Genomic DNA, 27992 nt, shown 5'->3' on the forward strand with positions numbered 1-27992 from the left:
TGTTGGTTTCAGTCGTATGATCCCTATCAATTAGTTAATATTTCTTTGATCATATTCAGAGTGGTTTTAAATGCAACTCAAATGAAACGTCCTGTTTCGAAATATCAAAAAGCTAACCGACTCTTATCAAGATAAGTACTTGTGACCTTGTTGATGTTGCTTGTGACCTTTTGATTGCTAGGGGAGGACTAAAGCGAGTCAGCTACCTAGCCAATTTCAGTCTGATTTTTGTGTTGTTTTTTGAGAAAGTTGCTTATTATCAACTATTTTATGACTGCACTAGGAATAAGTCCACCTCGATTCAATTAATCAAGAGTTTTTTTACAAAAATAACGGAATTGAGTATAATAATTGATTATAATAACTACTTCTTACATTCTAAAGGTACTTAACTGACATGACTACGTTTTTCCTTTGTTCATTGGAAATAGTTTTAACATTATTGAGTAAACTATAATTATTACTATATATTATTAAGTAGTATTATTGAGTTTTTTTTTCATATGTTACCTTGCTAACATATGAGGAACCGAAGAAAATATTTAGTTTTCCAATGTAAAAGATTTATTTTGAAAACTTGCAAGAACATTTTGAAACACTATTTTTAAAACTACCCCCGGTCCCCGGTATACCCCCCCCCCCCCAACATACAGGGTTAGGCAAAAGTCTGGAACCCCCTTGTTAACTTTTTAACGCGTTGCAGTAGGAAAACCAAACTCAACACATATTTACAACATAAGGAATTGCACTTTTTCATCAAAGTTACAAATTTGCCCCATCCCCCAAAATGGGGTATTTTGCGGGCAGCCCCAAATTTTCAAATGTAAACACCTATTATGTGACCCCTCATTTTAAAGGGTTTATCAAGAGAAATTGAATGGCGCAAACCAGAGGTCAATACTGCCCCCCAATCAAAATGGCAGCCAATTTAATTATTTAGGATGAGCAAGCAAGTCTGGACACCTCCAGGTTACTTAAAAAATTGCATATTTTAATACTGACCAAAAGGTGAATTATTTTTTTAAATAAAGGTATGCTGAGTTTAGTTTTACTGCTATAACCTGTTAAAAAGTTAATAAGGGATATTTCAAAATGACTGCCATTTTGATTAGGGGTGCGATATTGACCTCTAGTTTTCGCCGTTTAAGAGGGCGCAGGAGTCAGCCGCAGGCCTTACGCCGCTGCCACCACTTATAACATGGGGGAATTGCTTAAAACTGCGTTTTAAAAAGTACCTGTCACGAATCTAAATAACTTTCACTATAGAAACCGAGCACTTAGTGTCCTATCGGTAGTGGAAGGTTGATTTTTTTATTATCTGTCAATATTATCGGTCTATAATTTTTATTTAAGATCAATGTACCCATAAGAAACTCCGATATTTTTCGTAAACGCGGTAGGGGTTTATATTTTCCTGCGACTGTAAATTTTTTTGAAAACTATACCATTATAAAGATAATTTCATGGGGAAGGTCTCTATAGTAAAAAAAATGGATGATAATTTATTCCAAACATGTTTAAATTCAGTTTTATGAATTCACCTCATCAAGTAGTAGTAGGCGGAGAACGCTCTCGAAATAAATAGTGTCGTAGTAGTGCCGTGAAGGGCTGAAGGATAGCACCACCGTCGCTTACTGTCATGACGTCAAATAGGCTCCATTGGTGGCGCTAAGAATATAATTTTGAATGTTCACAACATTATTCATTCGTGCGTGACCGACTACTGTGAAGAGACGTGCTAATATTTTGCCTGTTATAATTATAGTTGCATTAAAAGCGTAGTAGTTTTTAATGATATTATAAATGTTTTATAAGTCTAGTGTTGTAAATAAATATTTTTCTAGTGTTTTGCCGTAGTAATCACCTTAAATAAATAGGCTAGTTGTTTTACTGTTCAACAAAGTGTTTTATTGTGTACAAATGGGAAAAGCGAGACTCACCTTATCAGCTCATCGCAAGAAAAGAAGATTAAACCCAGCACTAGTTCAGTACAATGAAAAGAGAAGGCAAGCTGTAATTTGTGAATTATTTATAGCCCTTATGGGATGCTGTGGATGACTAGTTTCTGGGTTTCAACCCCATTTTAAAATCCTTTTTATCGCCAATCGTCAAACATAATCATTCATATAACTTAAGCACTTGCCGTCGTTAAATTTAATTTATACATGAAATACCTTAAGCTTCAGTATAAACTTTTAATAATTTGAAAATGTTATGTATAAACTATTTTTGACCTTATATTTTGATTTATATAATTCAATCAATTCTGAAGTCAAATTATGAACAATTAATTAAGTTAGTTAGTTTAGTGAAGTTTCACTCTAGTGAGCCAAACACCACTGGACTGAAGCTGTTTTAGGACCATGTCCTCTCCAGCCGTCATGTAATGTACACACAACATTGTTGTATCAACGCATGTCAGTGTGACTGAGATGAGGGCGTAGGTGTTTTTTCGCGCGCTTTTCCATTATAGCTCTAGGCTCGACTAGGTCTAGGTCAAGAACCTCACGGCTGTAAAGTCGCTTCACTGTCACCGTACGCCAAACAATAGACATCCACTTTCACCCCTACCCTTGACTCTTTTGTTTCCCAACGCGGATGGAACGGTACATGTACAAATTCCACGATCTTACGTCGTTCCATTTATCCGGGATTCAGGACATTTGTACAGCAATGAATATAAATTTAATAAAAACTTAGAAAACGTTTAGCCTACTGCCAAACTGAACATGACTTGAACAAAACATTTTACATAATTCCGCATCCCAAATAATTGTGTACGCTATAAAATAATTACAGTACTGGTAATTCATAATTGATAATTGATAATTGAAAAATTCATTTCCTAATTCAATTCATTAAAAAAACATACATTTGTTATAATAAAGAATAGTTCTAACTACAAACTGTAATTGTTTTGTTTAGGCCTACATGTTTGCATCTCTAAATTATCACCCTGGTACAACGCGGTCTGATAAACGGACCTCAAATGTCATGGGGATATCATGAATGAAATTAATTGCTAAATTGAACAAATCAAACAAGACAAGTGGAGATGGGCATTCATTAATTGCATAGTGTTATATAGTCAATGATTGCATTCATCAATGGGCATTCATAAAATGTTTTCTTGTGGAGAATAATTCAAATTGTATTATTGCTTGTACTATCGAACATATACTTGGATGAAACTTAGTATGTGGCTGTATGGTTTATTTGATAGATGTAGGGTGTGTGATGGAATTTTGTATTTACTTGAACAAATCACTAAAGAAATAAAATGTTAACTCAATTTGTATTTGTTTTAGAAGGCAAGCAGAAGATGGAAATTCTACAGATCAGCAGCTTGAAGGGGGAAATCTGACTAATTGTATGCTTCAACAAGTAAGCTGTGTGGATGATGAAGAGTGTGGGACAAGAATTAGTGGTAGAAGAATAGTGAATATTGGGGACCTTTTTAAACAAATAAAACAGTTGGACAATCACAGCCCATTTGGCTGCAAATTCGCTGATTTTGAAATAGTTTCGGAGAAGAGGGTCGGCATCAAAAGTGGATTCGGTGTCAAATGTAAAATGTGCTCTTACCAAAGTACTTTGTGGACTGAATTAAATAATGAAAAACTGATGGATGTGAACACTGGTGCTGTTTGTGGGACGGTTACAACTGGCGGTGGTCATGCTCAGGTAGAGGAGTTTTTAAGTGCCCTCGACATACCACCAATGTCACAAAAAACGTTTAAAAAGTATGAAGAGAAGGTGTCAGCGGGTTGGACAGCAACGGCGTTGTTGGAGATGGAAGCAGCGGCTGCAGAGGAGGCACGGCTGGCGCGAGAGGACGGCGACCTTGATAAGGACGGCACGCCGCTTATCACCGTGGTTGCTGACGGGGCTTGGTGCAAAAGATCGTACAGGACAAACTACTCCTCCTTGTCAGGCGTTGTAAGTAATCCAATATATTGCTATTTATCTAACCTTTCACTTTTATCCTACAGCTATAGTGCTATTTATTATTTTTGTATTCTTAAATAATTTGTTGGATTTTTGTGTGCAGCAAATCGACCCCTAAATATTTTATTTGTATAGGCATATTGATTATCAGTTTAAGGCTCTTCTCCTGTAAATGTACTTTGTGCGGGTTTGGATGTTATCCCGTGAAAGCCATTCGTTCGTAGGCTTTTAAAATTTCAGAGTTTCTGCTGAATTATTTTGTCAATTGCCTGAACTTTTACAAGTTTAGGCCTACATTAGTTTACATCATAACAGATGTCCATGATAGAATATTTATTTGTTTAAATCTACACGAAAATAAGGTTATCGTTACAGTTTGTTATGTTTTAGTGAATTAAAGTAAAATATTGTTATGCTCTTATTTGTATAAAATGTAAATAATAAAATCAATTACGTTGATTTTGTGGTTGTACAGAGCAATAGTAAATTGTAAATTAATTGAAATATATATCACGAATGTAGAAGTCACGAAGTTTCACAGGCTGCTAGTAAAAGCCAAACAAAATTACATTAATAAAAAATATTATTACGCGTTTTAACACGCTATCGCGAACACCGTGCCGAGTTGAACTGGCATTGTTATTGATATTGTACTTAAAAGAAAAAAAATACAAAAATGTGTTTTTATATGTGTTTCTAAAGTTCATGAAATTAGCATTCCATAACATATTATTTTAATTAACCAAACCATTAAAAATCAATGTAACAGAGTACTTTTTAGAATATTTTAAAAACAAATTTTACATTTCGTCCATGAGCAATTCTTCTTTATTCACTATTTCAACATATTTGTTCTTATTTTTTTCAGGCGGCAATCGTGGGTTTCAGAACCAGAAAAGTGATTTTCCTTGGTGTGAAGAACAAATATTGTACTACCTGTGCACGGGCCGAAGGAAAGGGTGATGCAGCTCAACCGCATACATGCTACAAAAACTGGGGGATGAAGCAAAGTTCGACCAGCATGGAGGCAGCCATTATCTGCGAGGGGTTCAAGAAAAGTGAAGAAATGCATCAAATACGGTATGCTAGATTAATCGCAGATGGCGACAGTAGTGTCTATAAAAGAATATTAGAGAGCCGACCATATAAACATTTTACGGTCGAAAAAGTAGAATGTAAAAACCATCTGCTTCGAAATATGTGTACCAGGATGAAGGCTGTTGCATGCTCCAAAACACAGAAGTCCTCTGTACTCCTTCGGAAAAAAATTGGGGATAGCATATTGCGATGCAGGGTGGCCGTAACAAAAGCTAAAGATTACCGGAAAACAGAAAACCGACTTATCAACGAGAAGATTGATTGTTTGAGGGAAGATATTCTCAATATTCCGAGCCACATCTTTGGCGAACACAAACAGTGTAAGGAACGAGGATATTTCTGCGAACAAGACCCAACAACTGCTCCAGCAACAAACAACTTAGTACCACAGCTCACCTCTGTTGGACTATATTCAGCGATCTGTGAAGTGTTCAGAGATGTAAGTCGACATAGCCGAAGAAAAGTCTGTGCAAAACCCGCAAGCCAGAAAATACGCCACAGTAATGCAGTAATGCACTTTGTTGCGGGATTGTTTGTATTTAGTTTTCTTTTGTATTAGGCATTCATTAGGGTTTTTTAATATCCATATCCCATGTAAATTTCCCTTGTTTTTGTTTTACACTATTTTAATCTCGTATCCCATGTAAAATTTATGTTTAGTTGGTATGTTTTGATATTTTTGTAAATAGTCTGCATTTTATTATCAATTTCTGTTATAATTGTGTTTACTATTAGGCTTTTCACTAAGACAATTATTATTTTATGCAATTTTTTTAATATTTATATATTTATAATATTTATCATATATATTTATATATAATATTATATATATTTATTTATAATATTATATATATATTTATTATATATTTTTAATATTTATCAATATGACTTAACGATTCTTAAAAAAAAGTGAATCGAGAATTTTTAGAGGAGTCTTTTCTCCACGTGGTTAGTGTATGACACGCGAGTATGAGGCAGTAGGACACAAAATATAATTAGTATTTACTGTACCGTACTACAATATTGGTTACCGGCTCCCGGTGGTGGGTGGTGTTCTCCTATTAGCTTGAGGGTTTTTAGTCCTACTAGTGACCGCGGCGATGGTGGCGCTACCGCATTTTTGTATTTGAAGGCGCTGTGAAACGGTGATATTTTGGTTGACTCCGGCCACCTCTTAATTTGACTTGAGAAACCCTCTAAAATGAGGGGTCACATGATAGGTGTTTACATTTGAAAATTTGGAGCTGCCCCCAAAATACCCCATTTTGGGGGCCGGGTAGAAGTTCTAGCTTTAATGAAAAAGTTCATTTTTTTATGTTGTAAACATGTGCTGAGTTTGGTTTTCCCACTGCCACACGTTATAAAGTTAACTGGTGGTGTCAAGACTTTATCTTGCTTGCTCATCTTAAATTAAAATGGCTGCCATTTTGAATAGGGGTGCGATATTGACCTCTGGTTTATGCCATTCAATTTCTCTTGATAAACCTTTTAAAATGAGGGGTCACATGACAGATGTTTACATTTGAAAATTTGGGGCTGACCCCAAAATACTCCATTTTGGGCGCTGGGACAAAGTTGTAACTTTGATGAAAAAGTGCAATTTCTTATGTTCCAAATTTGTGCCAAGTTTGGTTTTCCTACACAACGCGTTAAAAAGTTAACTGGGGGGTTCCAGACTTTTGCCCAACTCTGTATAACATATAAGACCACTATGTCTTAAGTGCAAGATTCCTGAAGCTGAACTTGATCGTCTCTTACGACATTGTCAAAACTACCATGGTCTTGATGGATACTCATGATGGACCTTGTGGGAGTTCAAACAGGAACTTGCCATGCATATTCAATGTTTATTGTTAGTAAACAATATCTATCTCTTTAGTCCCATGATACACGGACTGCAAAAATCTGCTATTCTCATTTTCGGAGACGATGTCCAGCTTATGTTTTGTTTCATGTATTCATGGTGTCAACATCAATAATAGGTGAGTGGTACCTTATAATCTTATTGTGTGGTACCTTCAAGGGGTTTATCATTGTCGAATTATGTAACTATTCCAAGTCCATATAACATATTTGCAAGCATGTAAATAAAGGTTTATGCACATTAAGACAAAACTCTTGAAGATGCAAGTGCTTCAGAATCTCCACATAAATGTGGTCAGGTAATTGCTGTTTTAGCGAATTTCCCATATAGGGAATAAGCTATTACCGTAGGTCTCAAGGTAAGACCTAGACCCGGGACCGATTTACCTTTTCCTTTTGAGGTCCCCAGAGGCCAAAATCACCATCCATTCAAACTCATATAGAGTATATGTCTGTTAGCACGATAACTAGAACAATACCCCCGTCGCAGCAAACCTGCATCCTAAGCGAATTTCCATTTACCCGGCTTGATTTCTACTAAAATATTCCCTATAAATTTTCAGATTTATTTCCTATTTAAATAACATTAATTTCAGTGAGTAGTTAGGTTTGCTGCTACGGGGAAGATGTTGAGATGTGTTTTTTCAATTAAATATTGATAGCTTAGTATAAAATAAACCAAATTGCCAAATTTGATTAAAATATATCCATAAACAAGCAAACTAGAACAGTTTATTTATTCTCCATAAGAATAACATGGGAATTTTAAATTTACTATTTTTTAAATTTTCTCCGTAGTCAATGAACATTCAAAAACACTTCAATATCCTAAATTATTTGTTTTTTTAAGCTCTTCAAAATGGTCTAGAGAGAAATTTAGAAATTTTAAGTTTTTAGGGTCAAAAATGAGAAAAACCCATTTTTACCCCATAAAACCCCCCATAAACCCCTGATCCCATGGTCCGATTATGCTGGTTCGCGAACTCGTTCGAATAAATGTAGGTTTACACGTTTGTACCAAATTTCATCAAAATCGGATCAATTTTGCTCGAGTTATCGCGCTAACGGACACATATATAAATATATATATATATATATATATATATATGAATTTGAACGGATGGTGTTTTTGGCCTCTGGGGACCTCAAAACGAAAAAGTAAATCGGTCCCGGGTCTAGGTCTTACCATGAGACCTACGGTAATAGCTTATTCCCTATATGGGAAATTCGCTAATATTCCCTATATGGGAAATTCGCTAAAAACTATCCGATTTTGATGAAATTTGGTATAAACGTGTAAACCTACATTTATTCGAACGAGTTCGCGAACCAGCATTATCGGACCATGGGAACAAGGGTTTATGGGGGGTTTTATGGGGTAAAAATGGGTTTTTCCCATTTTTGACCCTAAAAACATAAAATTTTGGTATTTCTTTCACAACCATTTTGTAGAGCTTAGAAAAAGAAATAATTTAGTATATTGAAGCATTGTTGTATGCCTAATTGTTACGGAGAAAATTAAAAAAAAAGTGCAAATTTAAAATTCCCATGTTATTCTTATGGAGAAAATGAAAACTGTTGTAGTTTACTTGTTTATGGATATATCATGATCAAATTTGGCAAATTTATTTATTTCATCCTATACTATTGACGTTTGGTCAAAAAACACTGTTTACCTTCTCCGTAGCAGCAAACCTAAGCACTCGTTAAATCTAATGCTATTTAAATTGGGAATAAATCTTATTTATGGAAATATTTTAGTAAATATGTATTCAGACTAGTCAAAATTCGCTTAGTCTGCAGGTTTGCTGCGGCGGGGGTATTTTTTGTATATTACTTGCCAGAGGATGTTAAAATGCGAATGACAAAATACATTAAGTTACCATCGCCGGTGATGGTATCATCATTATTTATATCATCAACCGAACTGCCTAGAATAGCAGCTACTCTGTTGGATGGAGAGAAATTAGCACCTCTGAACTTGAACCACGTTTAAACATCATAATACAACATTCCCAAGCAGAGTAATACAGCATATTAGCTCAGATAGTGTAAGTTAATGGTTGGGATGGGGTTACCATGGCTTACAAGAGAGGAACAAAGGCATTAGACAGAGATCTTCAAGACATCCGCAGTAATCGTCATATTGTCGGAATTGCTGAAATATTGGCCGCAGACTTCAGGCAAACATTACTGCCATTCCTCTAGGAACACTTGCTGCTAAGGTGAGGCTCTTTAAGTAATCGTACTACAAGTGCTTTTCAAGGGTATACAAATACAGGTTGGGGCTCAACAATAACAATTAATAAAAAAAAAAATAAAAAAACAGTGGGACTATCTTTTACATTTATCCCACTATCAAAAGAGTTTGCAGTTTTCCATAGATAGAGGTATATTAGTAATTTCATAACAAGAGTATAAAGTGAGAAATCTCGCACTTCAAACATGGTCGAGAATTAGTATAAGACCCCACTTTCACTCGTGTTTTGAACGTTACTTTTTGCTACACTACAAAAAATAATTATTTTCTTCATTAACAAAACTCATAGATTTTTTTAGGTTATACCCTCAATTTAAAGTTTATATTTACTTTAGTTGTTGACAGTGGAAAATTTTCGATTGTAAACAATGTTACTTTCGGTAGCAAACAATAGACAGCTGTTGAAAATATGATGTTTCGCAGGTTGTAAACGAAACAGCTCAACTCATAGTAGTGTAGTGAAATAGTATATTTCGTACCTAGGGCCGAAAATGAGGTTTTGCCGGCTCGAGATATTTTAAGTTCGAGACGAATTCGAGAACTTAAAAACGATCGAGAGCTGCAAAACCATTTCGGTCCGTGGTACGAAAGCTATTTTTCAGCACACTATACCCCATTACCACTATTCACCACAATAATAATGCACAAAGATAGTCAACACAACTACAACTTTAAGGTTATGAGAAGAAATAGGTATTTGCAGTATTCCGTAAAGGTGCCCCCAAACGAATTTTTAATTTTGATATCTTACTTTATAGTTTTTTACCTCCTGAAACCAAATATACCATTATTTTTCACCGCTGATGAATATTTCTCAAGATATCGCCGTAAAAGTATACAACATTACAATAAACAAGATGGGATGGATAACATTTACAAGTGGAATGAATTGTGGGTTAACTAAGCATAGAGCTGACTGTTTTCAACCCATTTTACTTCACTACAACTAGAATTCAAAACAAAAATTGCTGCGTAGTGCTAGTCTGCTACGCCGTCACCAGTTCAAGTTAAGTGAAGAGAGTAACATGGTTGATGAGAAGAATAACATCGTTGATTAAACATGATAACATCGTTGTAGAAACATTTCAAGTGATTCTGTAGTCAATAATGTTTTCTATAGTAGGAATTTTGTCACATTATGGAGATATAGATGGACTGGTGGACTAATTACATGTAGTTCTTATTTAGGCATGTCAGGGTGGTAGGTCGTGCTGTATGTTAATTGGTGACTGCATTAAGTGTTTTGAAGTTAGGTTAGATTAGGAAGGTAAAGTTTAGGTTATAATGTATTGAGTTGTTAGTTTATGTCGCCTGCAGACTGCTTTTGTAAAATTAAAATCCTGAGAAAAACACTTCAAATTACTTTTTCCAAAATGCTTTGCAGGCAACATAAACTAACAACTTGATACATTATAACCTAAACTGTGACTTACCTAATCTAACCTACCTTCAAAGGACTTAATGCAGTCACCAATTCACATAAAGCATGACCTACCACCCTGACATGCCTTTTCTGACATCAAAAGGAGTTTGCTTACATTTTAGAGGTTTGGTTAGGTTATGTTAGAACAGCACCATTTTATTATGTAATTTATAAACGGCGAAATATAGGTAATAAAAATAAAATAATAAAATAAATAAAAATAAAATACTGGTAACAATAATAGGCTACATTTTATTAAATGTGTTAACTTATTGGTGTTAGAAAGTGAAAAGATTAACTTAATCAGGTGATTTTCATATTGCAGAATCAGAGTTAGCTAATAAAGTTGTCACTTCCATTTGCTTGATGACTATGATTGAAAACAATCAGCTGTTGGCTTACTTACTTGAATACTTGAATACTTGATGTCTTCATCTTTGATCGACATTATCGGATAGATTGCGTCAATTTATTTATATATACAATTTATACAAAAACTAATATTTACAAACACTATACTACAGAAAAAATTGTGGCATGGCGGTTTTGAATAATTAGGTCCAGTTACCGTATGTCAGAATCAGGATGGAAAGAGTGGCTCTTCAAGCTCGGCCAACGGCCTTTTCACCAGTGCTTTGACCTAACTTAACCCATAGTTCATTCCACTTGTAAATGTCATCCATCCTACCTTGTTTATTGTAATGTTGTATATTATTACGGAGATATCTTGAGAAATATTCATTAGCTGTGAAAAATAATGGTATATTTGGATTCAGGAGGTAAAAAACTATAAAGTAAGATATCAAAATTAAAAATTCGTTTGGAGGCACCTATACAGAATAATTACCAAGAAATAATTTGAGGAATCAACGAAAAAATATATAGTTGCTAGGCAATGGTGACAATAATACAATTCTATTGTAATGCTATGGATACTGATTGTGTATTTAATATGCATTCATGTGTTTAAGAAAGTAAGCGAGCAGCTGATTTTGCGGCTCTAGGGATGTAAAAACCTGCTCCGTCCCCAAATGACGATGACAGCTGGCAGGGCCAGCAATACTTTACTTTTAGCCACCAATTAACGTATGTAAAACAGCTAAAAATATCATAGTGTGGTGAAAAAGTATATACAATTTGTGCCCAAAATACATATATTGTGAAAAACTTCTGCCACTGATAACGCCCACCCCCTTATTGAGATAATTGGCTTAAACGGGTAGACTTCCATATCTGTTGGCACAAACAACCGAATGAAAATATCAATTATTCGATTGTTTCATTCAATATATCGTTTGGTTAGTTAGGTTAGGTTAACCTTACCTAACTAACCAAACAATATATCGAATAATCGATATATCGATCTATATTTTCATTCGGTTGTTTGTGCCAACAGATACGGAAGTCTACCCGCTTTAACTGGTGTTTAGATTTAACAACAAACGATTTTTGTTACAACAATCCAGTCAAACTTTGAAATTGGTTGCTGTCTTTATGAGCAAGGTCCTACTAGAAAAACAGGCCTTGCTGCAGCACCGGCAGCGCAACACTACGTCACAGTGGTGGATAGTTGTACTAAACTCTTACAAACCGCCAGCTTGTTTATTTAATTGGAGATATAGCCTCTAGATCGTTATTGGGGTAGGCCTACAGTTTCTTAACTGGGCTATGCTAATATTGATTGAAACTAACAAATTGAAAATATTGATTAATAATCGATATTTTAAAATATATCTATCTTCTAATTCTAATATGAGCAATGTTTGCTTGTATGCTTGCTTGCACAAAGATCTCAAAAACAGCTCCGACGATTTTCTTCAAATGTTGTAAATAGTTTATTCCTGGCCTAAAAACAAGTTTACTGCAGTTAGAACTGCCAACAAAAATCTATTTACGTAGAAAAATAAAACTGAAAGTCACATATTTTTAACATTAGTCTTATGGGTTGCTAAGTAACCATGTTGGTTGAATTAAATAACAAGGAAAACGTAAACAAAAGACTTGTAAGTTGTAACACGTGTGTTCATAAAGGCATCTACCCACAGTATACTAGAAATAACAAAATACAGTACAAAAGCAAAAACATCACTTGTTACTATTGACCAATGATTATACTGAAACTTACTCGATACATTGTAGTAAAGGCTAAGTTAGCAGTGTGGAGTGTGGGATCTGTTATGACGATTGTCGATTACATTAAGGTACATTTCCCATCCTTATGGAACAGCTGGAGCCAATTTTATTGTTAGTTCTGTCAGGTTTTCTGTAGATGACGTGCTTTGTTTACAATTTGTTTCTTGTTATTTCAGTAATTTAAAACCTCGTTTTACCAAATAACTTAATACTATTTAATCAAAAACGATAACTCGTTCACTATATTACTATATTACTATCGTTGGCTATATAAGCAAACAGTGAGACACAAATAATAAGAAAATAACCCTAAAATAATAGAAACAAATTGTAACAGCTGTTCCATAAGGATGGTAAGGTATCTGCAATCCTAAAATGCTATGGGAAAGAAGGGAAACAGAGGTCCGCGACGTAGGAAGTGGTGAAGGAAGTAGTAAAGGCGAGTAGTCCAGAGTGTGGTAACTGTTTATGACGATTAGATTAAGGTATCTGCAATCCTAAAATGCTATGGAAAGGGAGGGAAACAGGTCCGTGACGTAGGAAGTGGTGAAGGAAGTAGTAAAGGCGAGTAGTCCGGAGTGTGGTAACTGTTTATAACGATTTGATTAACGTACCTGCAATCCTAAAATGCTATGGGATGGGAGGGAAACCTGGTCCGCGACATAGGAAGTGGTGAAGGAAGTAGTAAAGGTGAGCGGTCCGGAGTGTGGGAACTGTTTATGACGATTGGATTAAGGTATCTACAATCCTAAAATGCTATGGGAAGGGAGCGAAACAGGTCCGCGACGTAGGAAGTGGTGAAGGAAGTAGTAAAGGCGAGCAGTCCGGAGTGTGGGAACTGTTAATGACGATTAGATTAAGGTACCTATCTACAATCTTAAAATGCTATGGGAAGGGAGGAAAACAGGTCCGAGACGTAGGAAGTGGTGAAGGAAGTAGTCAAGGTGAGCAGTCCAGAGTGTGGGAACCACAGACAATGGAAACCAATTATATTGTCTGTGGTGGGAACTGTTTATAACGATTTGATTAACGTACCTGCAATCCTAAAATGCTATGGAATGGGAGGGAAACCTGGTCCGCGACATAGGAAGTGGTGAAGGAAGTAGTAAAGGCGAGCAGTCCGGAGTGTGGGAACTGTTAATGACGATTAGATTAAGGTATCTACAATCTTAAAATGCTATGGGAAGGGAGGGAAACAGGTCCGCGACGTAGGAAGAGGTGAAGGAAGTAGTAAAGGCGAGCAGTGTGGAGTCTGGGAACTGGAAACCAATTGTAACAGTTAGATTTAAGTATGTATCTGCAATTGAAATACTGAAATGCTATGAGAAGGGATGGAAACATGTCCATGGCGTAGGAAATGGTGAAGGAAATAGTAAAGGCTGGCATCGCAGAGTGGGGAATGATTTTCCCCGAGCAAAGCTTGGTCCCCAGGTACTTATAAAATAAAACTATCATAACCTAACCTAACCAACCAAACTTGATGATGGTGAAAAAATCGCATGAAGGTTACCTAATCGAATCGATAGTTTCAATCAATATTAGCATAACCCAGTTAAGAAATTGTACCCCGTTATTGAACATAATTAAATCTAAGGCTTACCTTACGACCCAATTTTTTATTATAGTGGAGGCCTAGGTTTCTACGTCGAAACGTTATCGTCAGTCCTTTGTCTCATAGGCTTGCTAAACTTCTTGTTTGCCATCTCTTTTTTTACTTGAGATATTGTCGATTTAGTATAATTTGTACAAAAATTGAACACATATAAATATTTACAAAGACATAGATTAAAACAACTTAGATGCATGGCCATGATCCTTATCAAACCTAACCTCCGAGTCCGAAGTCGGAAGTCGGGATGTGATGATGACTTGATGACTAGTAGATGACTTTCACTTCTAGCAGCCTGGTCTTATCACTCCATAGAGTTATGTATTTTTTTACAAACAGGTGTTTGATATTTTATTTGTTATTTCAATTAATGAATCAAACATGATGTTTGTTTATTTACCTAAAATATATGGGAATGGGATTGCAATGAATTTATCAATGAAATCTATCCACTAGTGTCAGTGTGACGTCATGGATCCTGCAGCATGGTCTGTTTTTTCTAGTGGGGCCTTGTTATGAGTCATTAAAATAATGCCACACAATTAGTCAACTGCCTCACTTTTCCCTTATTATACAATTGTCTTGTTTTCCATTGAACAATTTATAAAGGTGTTGGTTGACAGTTGCCACATAAATCATGTGGTTGGCCCCGAGAACGTGTCAGGTATATTTTCCATCTAGATATTTGGATGTAAGGGTAGGTTTTTACGCGTTTACTACAATGTTATAATACGTTATACAGAATTACTACTCTACAAATTTGTTTATTGAAAACTTCCTAGTTAACATGAGTTGTAACTTATAGGTTGAAATGTTTGCATAATTTTCTTTGCTTGTTTATTAAATTAAAACCATGGGTTTTTCAGTAAATTTTGTATGCATAGTATTTAAAATCCAATTCAGCCATTTTTTTAAAACAATGAAGTTTGTATCATTAGTGAGGTTAGGCATGTTTTGATGATTTACTCTTCTACTACTTTTTGCTGGATTGTAGGGTATGTTCTTATTATCTTCTATATCTATACTATTACATAAAAATTTAGTGGTGTCGGTCTGTATGTTTGTTACTAATAGGCACATAAACTACTGAACTGACTGGGCTTAAATTTTACAAAAATATAGCTACCATACCAAGGACCATTATAGGACTATTCACTTTCGGTGGGCTTTGCCCCTTTGGCTTTAAAAGTTCTGAGTTGAGAATTTTAAAAGTAAATATTGATTGGTCTCCATGGCTGCTATGAGAACACATACAATTTTTGCAATTTGCTATGCCACCCAAATAAATATTCAACACAAGCTGAACTGTCAAACCACATTAATTCACAATTCCACAGCTGGTTTATCCATAAAAGCTGGTTTTTTTTATATTCTGTACAATCATGTGACATGTTTATTTATTCTTATATTTGATGGTTCATTGATTATTGATTTAATGAAATAAGTGAGATTGTATATCTGTTGCTGTATCTAACCCTAATTAATTATTTTAAAATTCGCTAATGTGAATGATTGTATTGAAAGATTTTTGTGTAAAAAATAGTGAAATTATAAAGTCACATTTACTTGAATCATTTTAACATTTTTGAACAATTAAAATGTATTTAGAGTAGGGCACACACACCTTAAAAATTGAAAATTTTTTCTCAAGGAGATAATTAGATGTATATTTTTGCCATTTTGAAAGAAATATTGTTCGCACCATTTGCCTTTTCACACATTTTTAAATCATAATTTCATATTACTACCCATAGTTTAGTTATGATGTTTTCTAATCCAGAGGTAGCTACTAGCTATGTATATTATAACTTTTGACACTTCCTGTAGATTTCACATTCTATTCTAATAATGAATAAATTTGTACAAGCGTTCCATGGTCATTACACGTATATTTTCAACCAAGTTCCTCTTACCTTAACCGACCCTTGACATAAACATTGTTTGAATGATGTTAAATTTCCTAATTCTAAGCTGATATACAAATATTTCAATTTAAAGACAACAATAAAAAACTAAGTTGTATATGCACTTGCCTTTGGTGCATGAATAGCAGGAGCTATAAATAGTAAAGTATGTTTCTGTTTGTTTTAGTATGTAGTAAGAGTGTTAGTGTTTTTGTTTGTTCACATCCATACTATTATATAAAAATCTAATGGTGTCTGTCTGTATGTGTGTTACTAATAGGTGCAAAAGCTACTGAACCAACTGGGCTTAAATTTTACAAAAATATAGCTACCATACCAAGGACCATTATAGGACTATTCACATTTCGATACTAACCGCAGGCTTTGCCCCTTTGGCTTCAAAAGTTCTGAGGTGAATATTTTAAAAGTAAATATTGATTGGTCTCCATGGGTGGGATGAGAACACTAACAATGTTTGTTTACATTTGCTTTGACATTTAAATGCAAACAAGACGAACTGCTAAACTGCATGTTTCACTATTTCAGACAGCTGATACAAAGAAATTAAATATAATATTTTCCATAACTATGAGGTAGGTTTATTTTAATGTAACCTTTTATCATGGATTATTTATTCTAAAACTATGTCAATGATTATAGAAAAAAAAGATTCTATAACCGTTGCTGTATCAACTCCGGCTTTGCTTTGGATTTTTTAAAGCGTCTAAGTTATGAAAATAATGTTATTGATATGTTTTCATGGAAACAGTATGAAAATTACTATGTATAGATGTTTTGTATGAATTTGGAGGCTACTTTAAATAAATTCTAACTGCTTAACATGTGTAGATTAACTTAACATAACTTGCACATCGCATTGTTTTTATATGTATATTTAGGTAAATTAAGTTATTGTGTTTTGCTAAACCTATGATTAAATTAAACTGAAGAATATCATCAATAACTAAATTGTTGATTTTTGTTTTCTAAAATCTGTTGTATATGTGTAACTATATTTAATTATCAAATGTTAATACAAAATACTCTGATTTTATCTTAACATTGCTTTCAGTTCACATTTACTTTATTTGATACATGTATTATTTGTGTTTTGCCACACCACTGAATAAATTAAACCTAGGAAAATATCATAAAACTAAGCAGTACTCAGTGTTCTTGAATCTTGTTCTTGAATCAATGAAATATATGTTACTGTGTTTACTTAATGGTAAGTGTGAAAATGTAAAGGCAATGGACAATGGAACTGATTAAAAGAACTGGTTTGTATATTAAGTTGTTTGTTGATATTTTTGTAGAGTAGAATCAGAGATGCAATGAAACTGTATTTGCTATTACATTTTTTTAGTCCTTGATGCTTTGATAATCATATTAGTTTTGTCTGCTGTCTTTAATGCTAAATTATTTGTTTAACATTTTTTATAATACCTATAGATATAGTTTCTTTAATATATCAAAAGACTGTATTGATAAGGCTCAGCAATATTTCTAAAGTTTATACTAGCTGACTTAGTTTTGCCTATGATTTATTGTGAGTGAAAAAACTGAAGATGGAAGGATTTGTGATTTAATATAAAGAAGAGTGAAATTAAGATATGTTATTAAGAGAGATGAAGGTAAATCATGTATGTCAAAGTTTTACTCGAAGATTTGGTCAGCTTTTCTCATATCAGCCTACACAATATTTAAAATTAATCAAAACCAAAATGGTGGTATCCACTACTTACCAGATTTTAAAGCCATAACTTAAACGTTTATATTAAGGCCATAAAAGTTGAATTTTGTTTAAAAAGCGTTGGGATGTGTAACTATTATATGCAACAGATGTAAAGATTAAAATCTTTCTATTTTGTGTCCTCTTCCCGGTACAACAGCTAGTAGTATATAATGAGATATTTTTATAAACAATGCTTCGTGAGCAATGCTTTTTAGAAACAAGATTACATGTTTCATTTAATTCAAACCATGTATTAACCAGATGTTGTAAATTTTTGTTTGTCTATGTTTGATTTTATCATTTAAAAGTAAGTAAAAGCTTTGAGTTTTTTATTTGTTTTATCGTTTAAAATGTTTTTTATGTAATTAGTAAGTTACAAGTTTTTGATAGGTACATTTATTGGAATTTAATCTTATTTTACTCTTTTTTCATGTCAGATTTCAAAAAGCACCATTTAAACATACATCAACTCCGGGCGAAGGACGGGTCCTCTGCTAGTAAACAAATATATGCCAATTATAAGTTTGTTATAGGGCGGGAAGCAGGTTTATTTTACCTGATTTCCACATTTCTTAAAAGTTGTATTTTGGGGTTTTAAAAGGGAGCATGATTGAACATAAAGATATTATTTTTGGTATTTTAAACTAAGAAGAATTGAAGATTTTCCATTTTTTCAAATTTGGATTAGCTTAGTAAGTAAAATCAAGCAAAATGCATTTTATGCGCAGAATAATTCTCATTTTGATAATTATGTCTTAAAAAATTCTGTAAGAGGAACCTCATTTTGACCTAAATCTACATATTTTTTAGCAAATAATTTAAGATTATGTATAATTTACCCTCTGTAAATGTAAAGGTTTTTGAGATTTTAACCTTTTACCTGTGGTACTGCTCTCTCAATTTTGCAAGGGGTCTGCTTGGTGAACTTTAAACTGTTATTGTTTTAAGCATTAGAGAATTTTATTTACTCGTAATATTTTTTGCTTTCTTACGTTGTTGCATACTTCATCTAGTGATAGTAAATATACAGTGTGATTGAAAAGTCACAGGGGTGATATAGTACTGTATAATGTTTACCATTATAGATCAAGTAATGATACTTGGTATATCAACAAGAATTTCTTCTCTATGTTTTTAAATATTTCCCAATTCTCCCAATAGAGTGTAGTCCCAATCAGTACTGTCCAGTCGTGCTATCTGCAGCATTTCGAGTGAACTTTGAAGGAAGATTACTAAAATAGAATGTTGTTATAGGCCTGAATTACTGAGCGTCCAATATTTTATACCAAACTTGACCTAGATGCTGTTATTTAAGAATTTTGTTTGACTCCTCATGGGCTGTCCCCCTCAAAAGGATAAAAAATTATAATAGCTTAAAAGGATATACATCTATGGCTATTACTGATCAACCAAATCTCACTTTATCTGTACCGGTAATAGTAAAAAATATATTACACCGTTCTGGGACTTTTCAATCACACAGTATTACGATTAAAACTGCATATTTTGCCATCATTGTCCATATTTAGCAACCATATTCTTGGTTAATTATTTTTAAGACTTTATAAATATTGTACTAGTACTTTATAAGACTTATAAGTTATTTTTAATTTTAAAATATTATGAATAGCCTAAGCATTTCCTTTGGAAAGATATATTTTTTGTGATTATTTAAGCTCTAAAACACTATCTTGCTACTAAATCCATCTGAACTCCTGTAATATGTTCAATTTCCAAAAGCTGAGAGAAAGATTAAATTAAATTTTATTCATGATATTTGTATAGCTCCTTAATCTTATCATATATAACTTTAGTTCATGGATTTGATGCACTAAATGAAATCCATAAACATAATGTGAAACCACATTATGGACTTGGACATAAACATAATTTGTTATATTTCCTTATATCTCCATTCATACTTGGCTTAAAATACCTACTTTGTATGGGCGTCATTTCATTGAAAAGTATTAAAAGTATTACAGTTATACTAAGTTTGGTTTTTTACAGAACTTAAAAAAGTCTCATCCCTGGGCAGCTTACTATTCTTCATGGACAAGTCAAGTCCAACTGGCAAGAGTCCTCCCTCACAGAAAAGAAATAAATCGACCAAACTGGACTACCAACATTCTCACGAGTAGGTTAAATCTCAGGAGTTCAAGGTGAGAACTTTTTGTTACTCGTAGCCAAAACGTTGGATTTTGCATAGGATACTTACTCACCTTCACCTATACAGTTCTTTTTGTTTCTGTGCAAGCTCTAGCTTCTTCTTTTTTTTTTGTTCAGGGTGTTATATCTGTGACCTGGTTTGATTGTATGTTTCCTCCGTAGACTTTTGTATACGAAGTAGACATCCCATCTATATGTACCAGCGATCGCTAATTTTCTTATTAACAAAGAGCATAGTTCTGTGAGCCAGTTATGGATTGTGCAAGTGTGTAAATCTCGACCTTAGTGTTTCTGTGATAGTTGACGTGACATAAAATACGATATATCTTACAATCAGTTTGAATTTATTAAAAATTCAGAATATTCAATGGAAATCAGTAATTTAGACTACATCAGTGCACTCTGACGGAGGCTTGATCACTTCAACTACATATATTTGCAAGGAAACCCAATAACATGATCAAGCAGCAAGCAAACTTATATCAAATTCAACAAAATGGTTGACCAAAGATCTTGGTTTTGGCAATGTAACCCAATCTGTCTCCACATTCCCTTAAAACCCATAGTGGTGCGGCAACTCGGGTATCAAATTATTCCTTTTTCCAAATTGTGATGGATGCAAGACAACAACAGGCGAGCTTTTAAATAAACTCTTGATTGAATTTAATTTAGAACCTTTAAAGTTGTCTGACTATCAGCTCAGATATCCGTACACTTTTCAGTTTCATTGATGCACACAATTTTTTGCTCTAAAGATGAACCTCCATCAGGCTGACATAGCCTTTCGGGACATAATGCAAAGATCCTACACTATTCACAAGCTTTATAACTGGTAGGTCAGTGCCTCAGTCGGAGGCACCACCAACTTCGGGCCCTAGGCAGCGATGTCGTGGGTTCGGATCCTGGAACCTGCCACTACATTCTATCTCCACTAACAGTTCTTTGCTTTCATTCCTTGTTTAGATACGTTCAACGCATAGGCCTCTGTGGCCCATGTGGATGGACAAATGCAAGGTAAAAGAGGCTGCCTACCTCTTGAAAATAATCTGCTACCAGAAGATCTTACAATAAAGCATGGTAATGGTAATCAGATACACTAGTATTAAATGTATACTAGTGCACCTGTTGCTTGAATTTGAGCAATTGCAAAGTATTACAGGTGTTATTTCAAAACGGATAACAGTCATAATTTCCGATGACTTAAAAGAGTCAACTCAAAGATAATGTAATCAATCACTCGATTTCAGTTATCGAAACTGAAAACGAACTCAATCTGAAAACGAACGCTCTTATATGTATCATGTGTTTACTATGAACAGCTGTAATTAATACAAATTATAGGTCTGTTTAAGTAAACAAAATATTTTCTTCATAAGAAATAAATTGGGATTTTGATGGCCTGTGGGGCAAAGCCCGAGGACTTTTATTACAGGAATTTGTGAAAGGGGGCGTCTACAAAAAAAAATACAAAATCTTGACACATAGTTTGTAAAAATCCGTCCATTATTAACGGAGAAGTAGTGTTTCGTAGAAATTGCCTTCCCGTATTATATATAAGGATTCTATCTTGCAGACAGATTTGTATGACCTGTAATCCCTGTAATTAAAAAGATTTAACAATGTATGGTAATCACTTTTCAGGATGTTCAACAACAGTTCCTTGGCTTCTGATGTTTTCAAGGTTGTTAGTCTAGATGAGATACCTACATTACAAGAAGTGTTTGAAAGGAATTTTCCAAAATATTTTCCTGTGAGTAATTAATGCTATTTGAGTGTCTAATACAACGGTTTATTCTTGAATAGGAACAGTTCTACGCCCTATAAGCTACATCAATTCAATGTAACTTATACAGCTCACACACATATTAGTAAAAGTGAACAGTTTTGATAAATTAATGCATTTTTGTATTTATCATTAATTATTATAGATTAAGTTTTACCGGGTGTCTTTTTATTCAACCTAAATTAAGAACTGTTTGACTTATTGTTGGTATCCCTGTGTTTTTACTTCATCATCGATCAGCGGATATGCATTGCTGCATAGTTATCAAGATGTTTAGTGTTTTGGGGAATTAACCGTAAATAACACCTATAAGGTTTAACATGGTGTTTTCGCAATCTCATAGAGAATTCTACGTCTAAGTTTTTATTTGGTTTTTTATACATCTGGTTTCCATAAGTTTTCGAAGATTCTTTAAGTAGTTTATTTATTAGGTACTAGAATATCACCTGGAAACTTAATTTCAAACCTTTCTTGGTATAAAAAATGATTGTGTATTCAAAAATATCTGCACTCTTATGAGACCTTAATTTAATTTAAATTTAAACTCTCTTTTCTCTATACGTTTATAACATTTTTAACTATTATTTACTCTAAATGTTTCTGTTAGTATTTACAGTATATTATGATGCTGTTTTAGTTAAAACAATATGTCAGAGTTTTAAAAGAGTACAAGGAAGCAAAAGTAGAACCTCCGTACCAAACCATCTACAGGTATGGGGATGTTGAAAATGGAGTCTACATCATTCAATCGGCATTTCCACTTGTGAGTCTAGTTTGTATAACGTGTTTATAATGTTTCATACATGCCTTTGCTCATATAAAATGTGGTTGAATAAAAATTAAATACCCCCAAAAATATATTCTGGTAATTTATACCAATTACATTGTGAATTTGAATGGTTATGATTCAAACAAGCATCTACAATTTTAAATAAACACATTTTTCAATCGTAATTTACTGCTGAAACTTGTATTTAATAATCTTTCAACCACCAGAGGTTATTTATGAAATAAGAGATAAATTTACCTTAGTATCGTGTTTTGTGACTCTTGTATACCTCCTCTAAGGACGGGTGACGATCGTTTCCGCGACTATGTCGCCTTCTTCAGATCCTACTCAAGAACACCAAACTTCACTCATGATGAGGTCGTCGAAACATTAAATACGCACACACAAACATATATACAAAACATAAAATTAATTATTTCACTACTACTGTGGCCACAGGTTTACATACATCATGAGTTCGATGTTCTTGACTAGAATGTGAAGAAGGTGACATAGTCGCCATAACGATTGTCATCAGCCCTTAGAGGAGGTATATGAGTCACAAGACGGTACTAAGGTAAATTAACCTCTTATTTATATGTTAACTAGCCACCATACCCGTGCTTTGCAACGGGAAGAGAACGCTTAAGAGAATATTATTATTCCATAGATCTGCTGTATGTAGATAAACTTTTAGTAATCCACTAAAAGTATTAACTTAAAATATTAACTGGTTACTTTTATTTCCCATAAGTAATTTTTTGGGAAATAAACCATAAAAATTCAATAGGTTTTTATATACATTTTGGAAAAAGAAAGTCAATGATGTTAATGAAGTAATGATTTACGCACTTAAAAATAAAACTCCTTATTCACACACTATCAAAAATTATTTATTAAATTAAAAACATAAACATATATAACTGTAAACAATCCTACTTTGACGGTTAATTTTGTATCACAGCTGCTTGGTTGAAATTAGCAACTGTTGTCATAAATGTAGACAATTAATAGTGCTGCACCCTGTTGGTACATTTTGTAACCTTTTGATGCTATTGATCATCACAGAATCAAATTGTTTGGTTTACACATCTGTTAAGATTTTTTAATTCCATTTAAATATGAGTACTCATAAGGTAAACATGGGAAACTCCAGAGCCACTGGGCAAGGCCACACTAAAAAAACAGGCCGTAATGCTCGTGAAGCATGACGTCACGATAGAAGACGGCAATGACGTAGTTTACCGTTTGTGATCAGCTGCTTGTTTTAATCTTTCCTTGGAAAATAAATAAACAAATACCCTTTGTCACAAAAATATTAAACATTACGTCATTGCCGTCTTCTGTCGTGACGTCATGCTTGACGAGCATTACGGCCTGTTTTTTTAGTGTGGCCTTGCACTGGGGCGGCGCCCTTTTCACGGATCTGCACCAAACTTCACACAAACCACCCTTGAATATTGCTTAATAATGCCTGAAAGTTTCATTACAATCTGTCGAGCGGTTTCAGAGTCCATAACGTTCAAATATATATATATATATATATATATATATATATATATATATATATATATATATATATACAAACTTCCTCTTTTATAAATATAGATTTACTCGAGACTACACAAAAATGAGGTTATTTATTGCTGTTTTTTTTATTGACGGAAAACTCACAATTTTATATGTGCACACATTCAAGGTTCTAATAATAAATGACTATATTCAAAATTAATTCCTTGTGAGAAATATGGTTTCATCCAACAAAAAATTATTTCAAAATTCTATAATTAAGTCGAGTATAATTTAAGATATTAGGGTTCTTGTATTAAGGTTATAACTTAAATAGTTATTGATTTGCAATATCATATTTCAGGTAAAGAATGTCAAGTATTCAATGTACTATGTATACACAGCTTGTGAGGATCTGTCAGAAATGAAGTACGCTTTCATGAACACTAAGCAAATCCCCTGGACAAGTGATTCTGACATGTTTCAATTTGAAATCACGCACGAAAGATTTGCTCCTGTTATTTTTGAAGTAGCCAAAACTAAAGGTGTTGACTTTACCATCAAGAAATGGAGCATGTTATGGGTGCCAGATCCAATAGATCCAAGGTATGATGGACTTGATTAACTGTTCAAAAACCATTGCATTTATCAAATAAATGTGTTCTTTTTTCTAGGACGCTCGGTTCTAGCCCGAAATCATTTTTCACATTAATTTAGGCTATAACCAGGGATGCGGTATTACCACTTAGATAAAATCCATTGGTGATTTGGTTTGATTTGAACCCGGGACATCAGGGACCGAAGTCTCACGCTATTCCACTAGACCGGCTCGCTCCAATTATTAAGTGAACAATTAAACATACCTGAACGATTACCGTTGCCCTAGCGGAGTAAATAAAATCTTCATTACACACTGCTGGGTCCTTACAAACGTATTCTCTGTGTATAAAAATGTTTTAGAACAACATGTTGTTTAGGAGTCCAAAACATCCTGGAAATTTTTGTTAATGAATGTAAATTAAAATGGCACTTGAAAAATAATTATATTTGTATAATATTTTTTGCGGATGGTTACTTTACTAGTCTACTAACTAAACCAAGTATTTGGTGACCGATATTTTGGTGTTGAGTTTTGAGATTGCGCTACTGTGCCGTTGTACCATCAAAGTGACCAAACAATCTATCCATGTTTTTGTGAACCCATTTATAATATTTACCATATATTTACCACATATAATCATGTGCATACTAGGAATATTAATAATATTATTCTATAATGTTACCATAGGATTTTATTCAATTTTGATTGATTTAAAAGAAAACTATTGCAGAAAATTTACAAGTGGGTTTTTATTATTATACACTTTTCAAAACTTATATTCACCTACAGCTTAGCTGACTGCATTTGAATGTATTTCTAGCACAATACCTGAAGATGTGTACCTGCAAAGGCTCAATCTCAGCCATGCCGCTGAAGTGAACAACAACTGGCCTCATAGATTCCCTGGTTCTGAAGTCTACCTTGGTCAACAAATCTTCAACAACTATTGTCTGGGTAACTTGATAACCAACAAACTCTCTACAAACGTAAAACTACTTCGAAAACATACATGTTACTTTCAGTGGAGGCTCCAAGAGGGGCCTTAGGGGCTCCCCCATAGGACCGTAGAAATATAAATTTAAACATACATTTCATCATAAAAACTTGATGGAGGGTTTTTGACACATTTCTAGGTGCTAAAAATGGCTTTAAAAAAATCGAAAACAACTTAACATTGGCAAAATTTATGGGGGAGGACGCCCCGTTAGCCCCCTTTGACATGGTCCTACCACTGGTTTCTTTCTAGTTTCTCAGGAGGCACTCAAAAGGAACATCAGACCTTCAAGACCAAAAAAACTAAAGCTTACATGATCATAACTTACAATTCAAAAAAGGAAAAACTTGATTTGAAAATGCAAATACTTATTTTACATACTCACAAATTTTACTTACCTGAAGGGCTATTTATAGTGAAGGCCTATTTATAGTTACTAGAGGTCGTCCAGTGGTCGAAAACTTGAGCAAAAATATGTAATGTACAGACTTACACATTTTCACCCCACGCTGTAAATAAAACATGTAATTGGAATGTTTTTCCATTTGTTTTTATTTTCTCTCTATATTGCGTTGTTATTTCGTCAACCCCATGGCAACTCATAAGGTCCATGTTAATTTTATTAAAATCTTAAATTCATTTCATTCAGTGCTTAATTTTTTAGCCTATTCTAATTTATGAACAGATTCTGCACATCTACAGGAAAATATCTTTCCAACAGTATGCGTAGATTTTCCCTGCGATGCACACGAACCGAGAAAAAAGGTTTAAAAAAAACATGCTTAGTATATAGATTCCTGTTTAAAACCCTTTATGTGCATTTTTTGTGGGAAATTGTTTGATGGAACAGTTCACATTAAATAGAAATAATCAGGTATGAATACAGTACATTCACTCTAGAAATAGACTTAAAATTGCAAAAAGGCTTAAGCAAAATCGGAAAGTAAATTTTGGTTTAATGAGTTTTTATGTAGGTATAGAAGAATAGATGAATGCAAACGGTCCAATAGAAAGTGTAAATTACTGTATAGAAATACTAGAAGTATTAAAATTAATCAACATTCTGTAGAGAAACATGTTTTAACCTATGTTGGATCAGTTTATGAAATGTACTCAAGAAAATTTTTAAATGGGTTTCACAAAAAACTTCAAATAACACACTGTGACACTGTTTTGATATTCATTTTTGAGCTTTTAATTAAGTCCAATAGAGACTCAAATCTGAATTTAATCTCTTAATATGTAAATAAAGTTGTTTTAATTCTATAATTTGAAATTTATTTTATTTTATTGTTTTGTTATTCAGGTTTGTTTCGAAAGACTGACCACAAGCTGGTGTCTTCTGCGCTCACTTTCCACTCCGGTGGAATGTATGTTATGTATGTTGATCCCGAATTTCGAAACAAGGGGTATGCTGAAGTAGTTCTTCGGAATTTGACTTATGATGTACAACAAAAAGGGAGGATTCCATTTGGCATAGTTCTTCTGGATAACACCCCTTCACTCAAACTAACGGCGAAATTGAAGTTTCAATATTTCTCAACAGTATATTCTTTGGATAGATTAAAAACAAACATTCTGTAAGTGTGATTAAACAATACACTAGGCTCAATAAATATACTACAGATTTGTTCACTATGAACTGGATTTTGTCTGTTATCAAGTAGTATTTTGAAATTAAGTACACTCTTGACTTTTTAAATCTAGGTGTTTAGTTTGGAAATGTTGTGAACTAATAAAACAAATTTATCACGCTATATGTCTTATTTTATGTTTTTATACCAATATAGTTATTTTATAATCTATAGGATGTAACCATGCGAAGCCTCAGTGGGACAAAAGTGACAACACTGCAGATACGGCCTCATGTTACAGCTGTAGTTAATTTCACTTAAAATTATTTTATAACCAGCTAATCACTTGTTTCCCTAAGCCAGGTCGTGGCCATCGTGCCTAGTGGCTACGATAGAGCCATCGTGGCTAGTTATCTCTGGTATAAGGAAGACACTTAAATTTAGTTTAAGTATTGGAAGCATTTCTAAGAGTGCTTCAACCCGATGACTTGCAGTATACATTAAAGAGTGTTACTGAAAATGAAATATTGACCCGCACTAAGCAGCTAACCTGGATAAGATTTATAAAATTAGTTTTGTAACGGCACAGATGTTTTTTTATCGTTTATCATTTCAAGAAT

The 27992-nt window shown here is 33.7% G+C and overlaps 1 protein-coding gene across 1 annotated transcript; it reads left to right on the top strand.

The window, feature by feature from the left end:
* The first annotated feature begins 14910 nt into the window (after positions 1-14910).
* LOC128988106 (uncharacterized) lies at positions 14911-27503 on the top strand. Its single transcript, XM_054409314.1, has 7 exons — positions 14911-14998; positions 19984-20135; positions 21784-21892; positions 22563-22688; positions 24568-24809; positions 25625-25758; positions 27105-27503. The coding sequence occupies exons 1-7, from the start codon at positions 14972-14974 to the stop codon at positions 27380-27382; spliced, it is 1068 nt and encodes a 355-aa protein (XP_054265289.1). The 5' UTR covers positions 14911-14971; the 3' UTR covers positions 27383-27503.
* The last annotated feature ends 489 nt before the right edge of the window (positions 27504-27992 follow it).

Source organism: Macrosteles quadrilineatus, unplaced genomic scaffold (genome assembly GCF_028750875.1).
Source record: "Macrosteles quadrilineatus isolate MER2022 unplaced genomic scaffold, UCM_ALF_1.0 Scaffold_2__2_contigs__length_208266976, whole genome shotgun sequence".
Taxonomy (NCBI): domain Eukaryota; kingdom Metazoa; phylum Arthropoda; class Insecta; order Hemiptera; family Cicadellidae; genus Macrosteles; species Macrosteles quadrilineatus.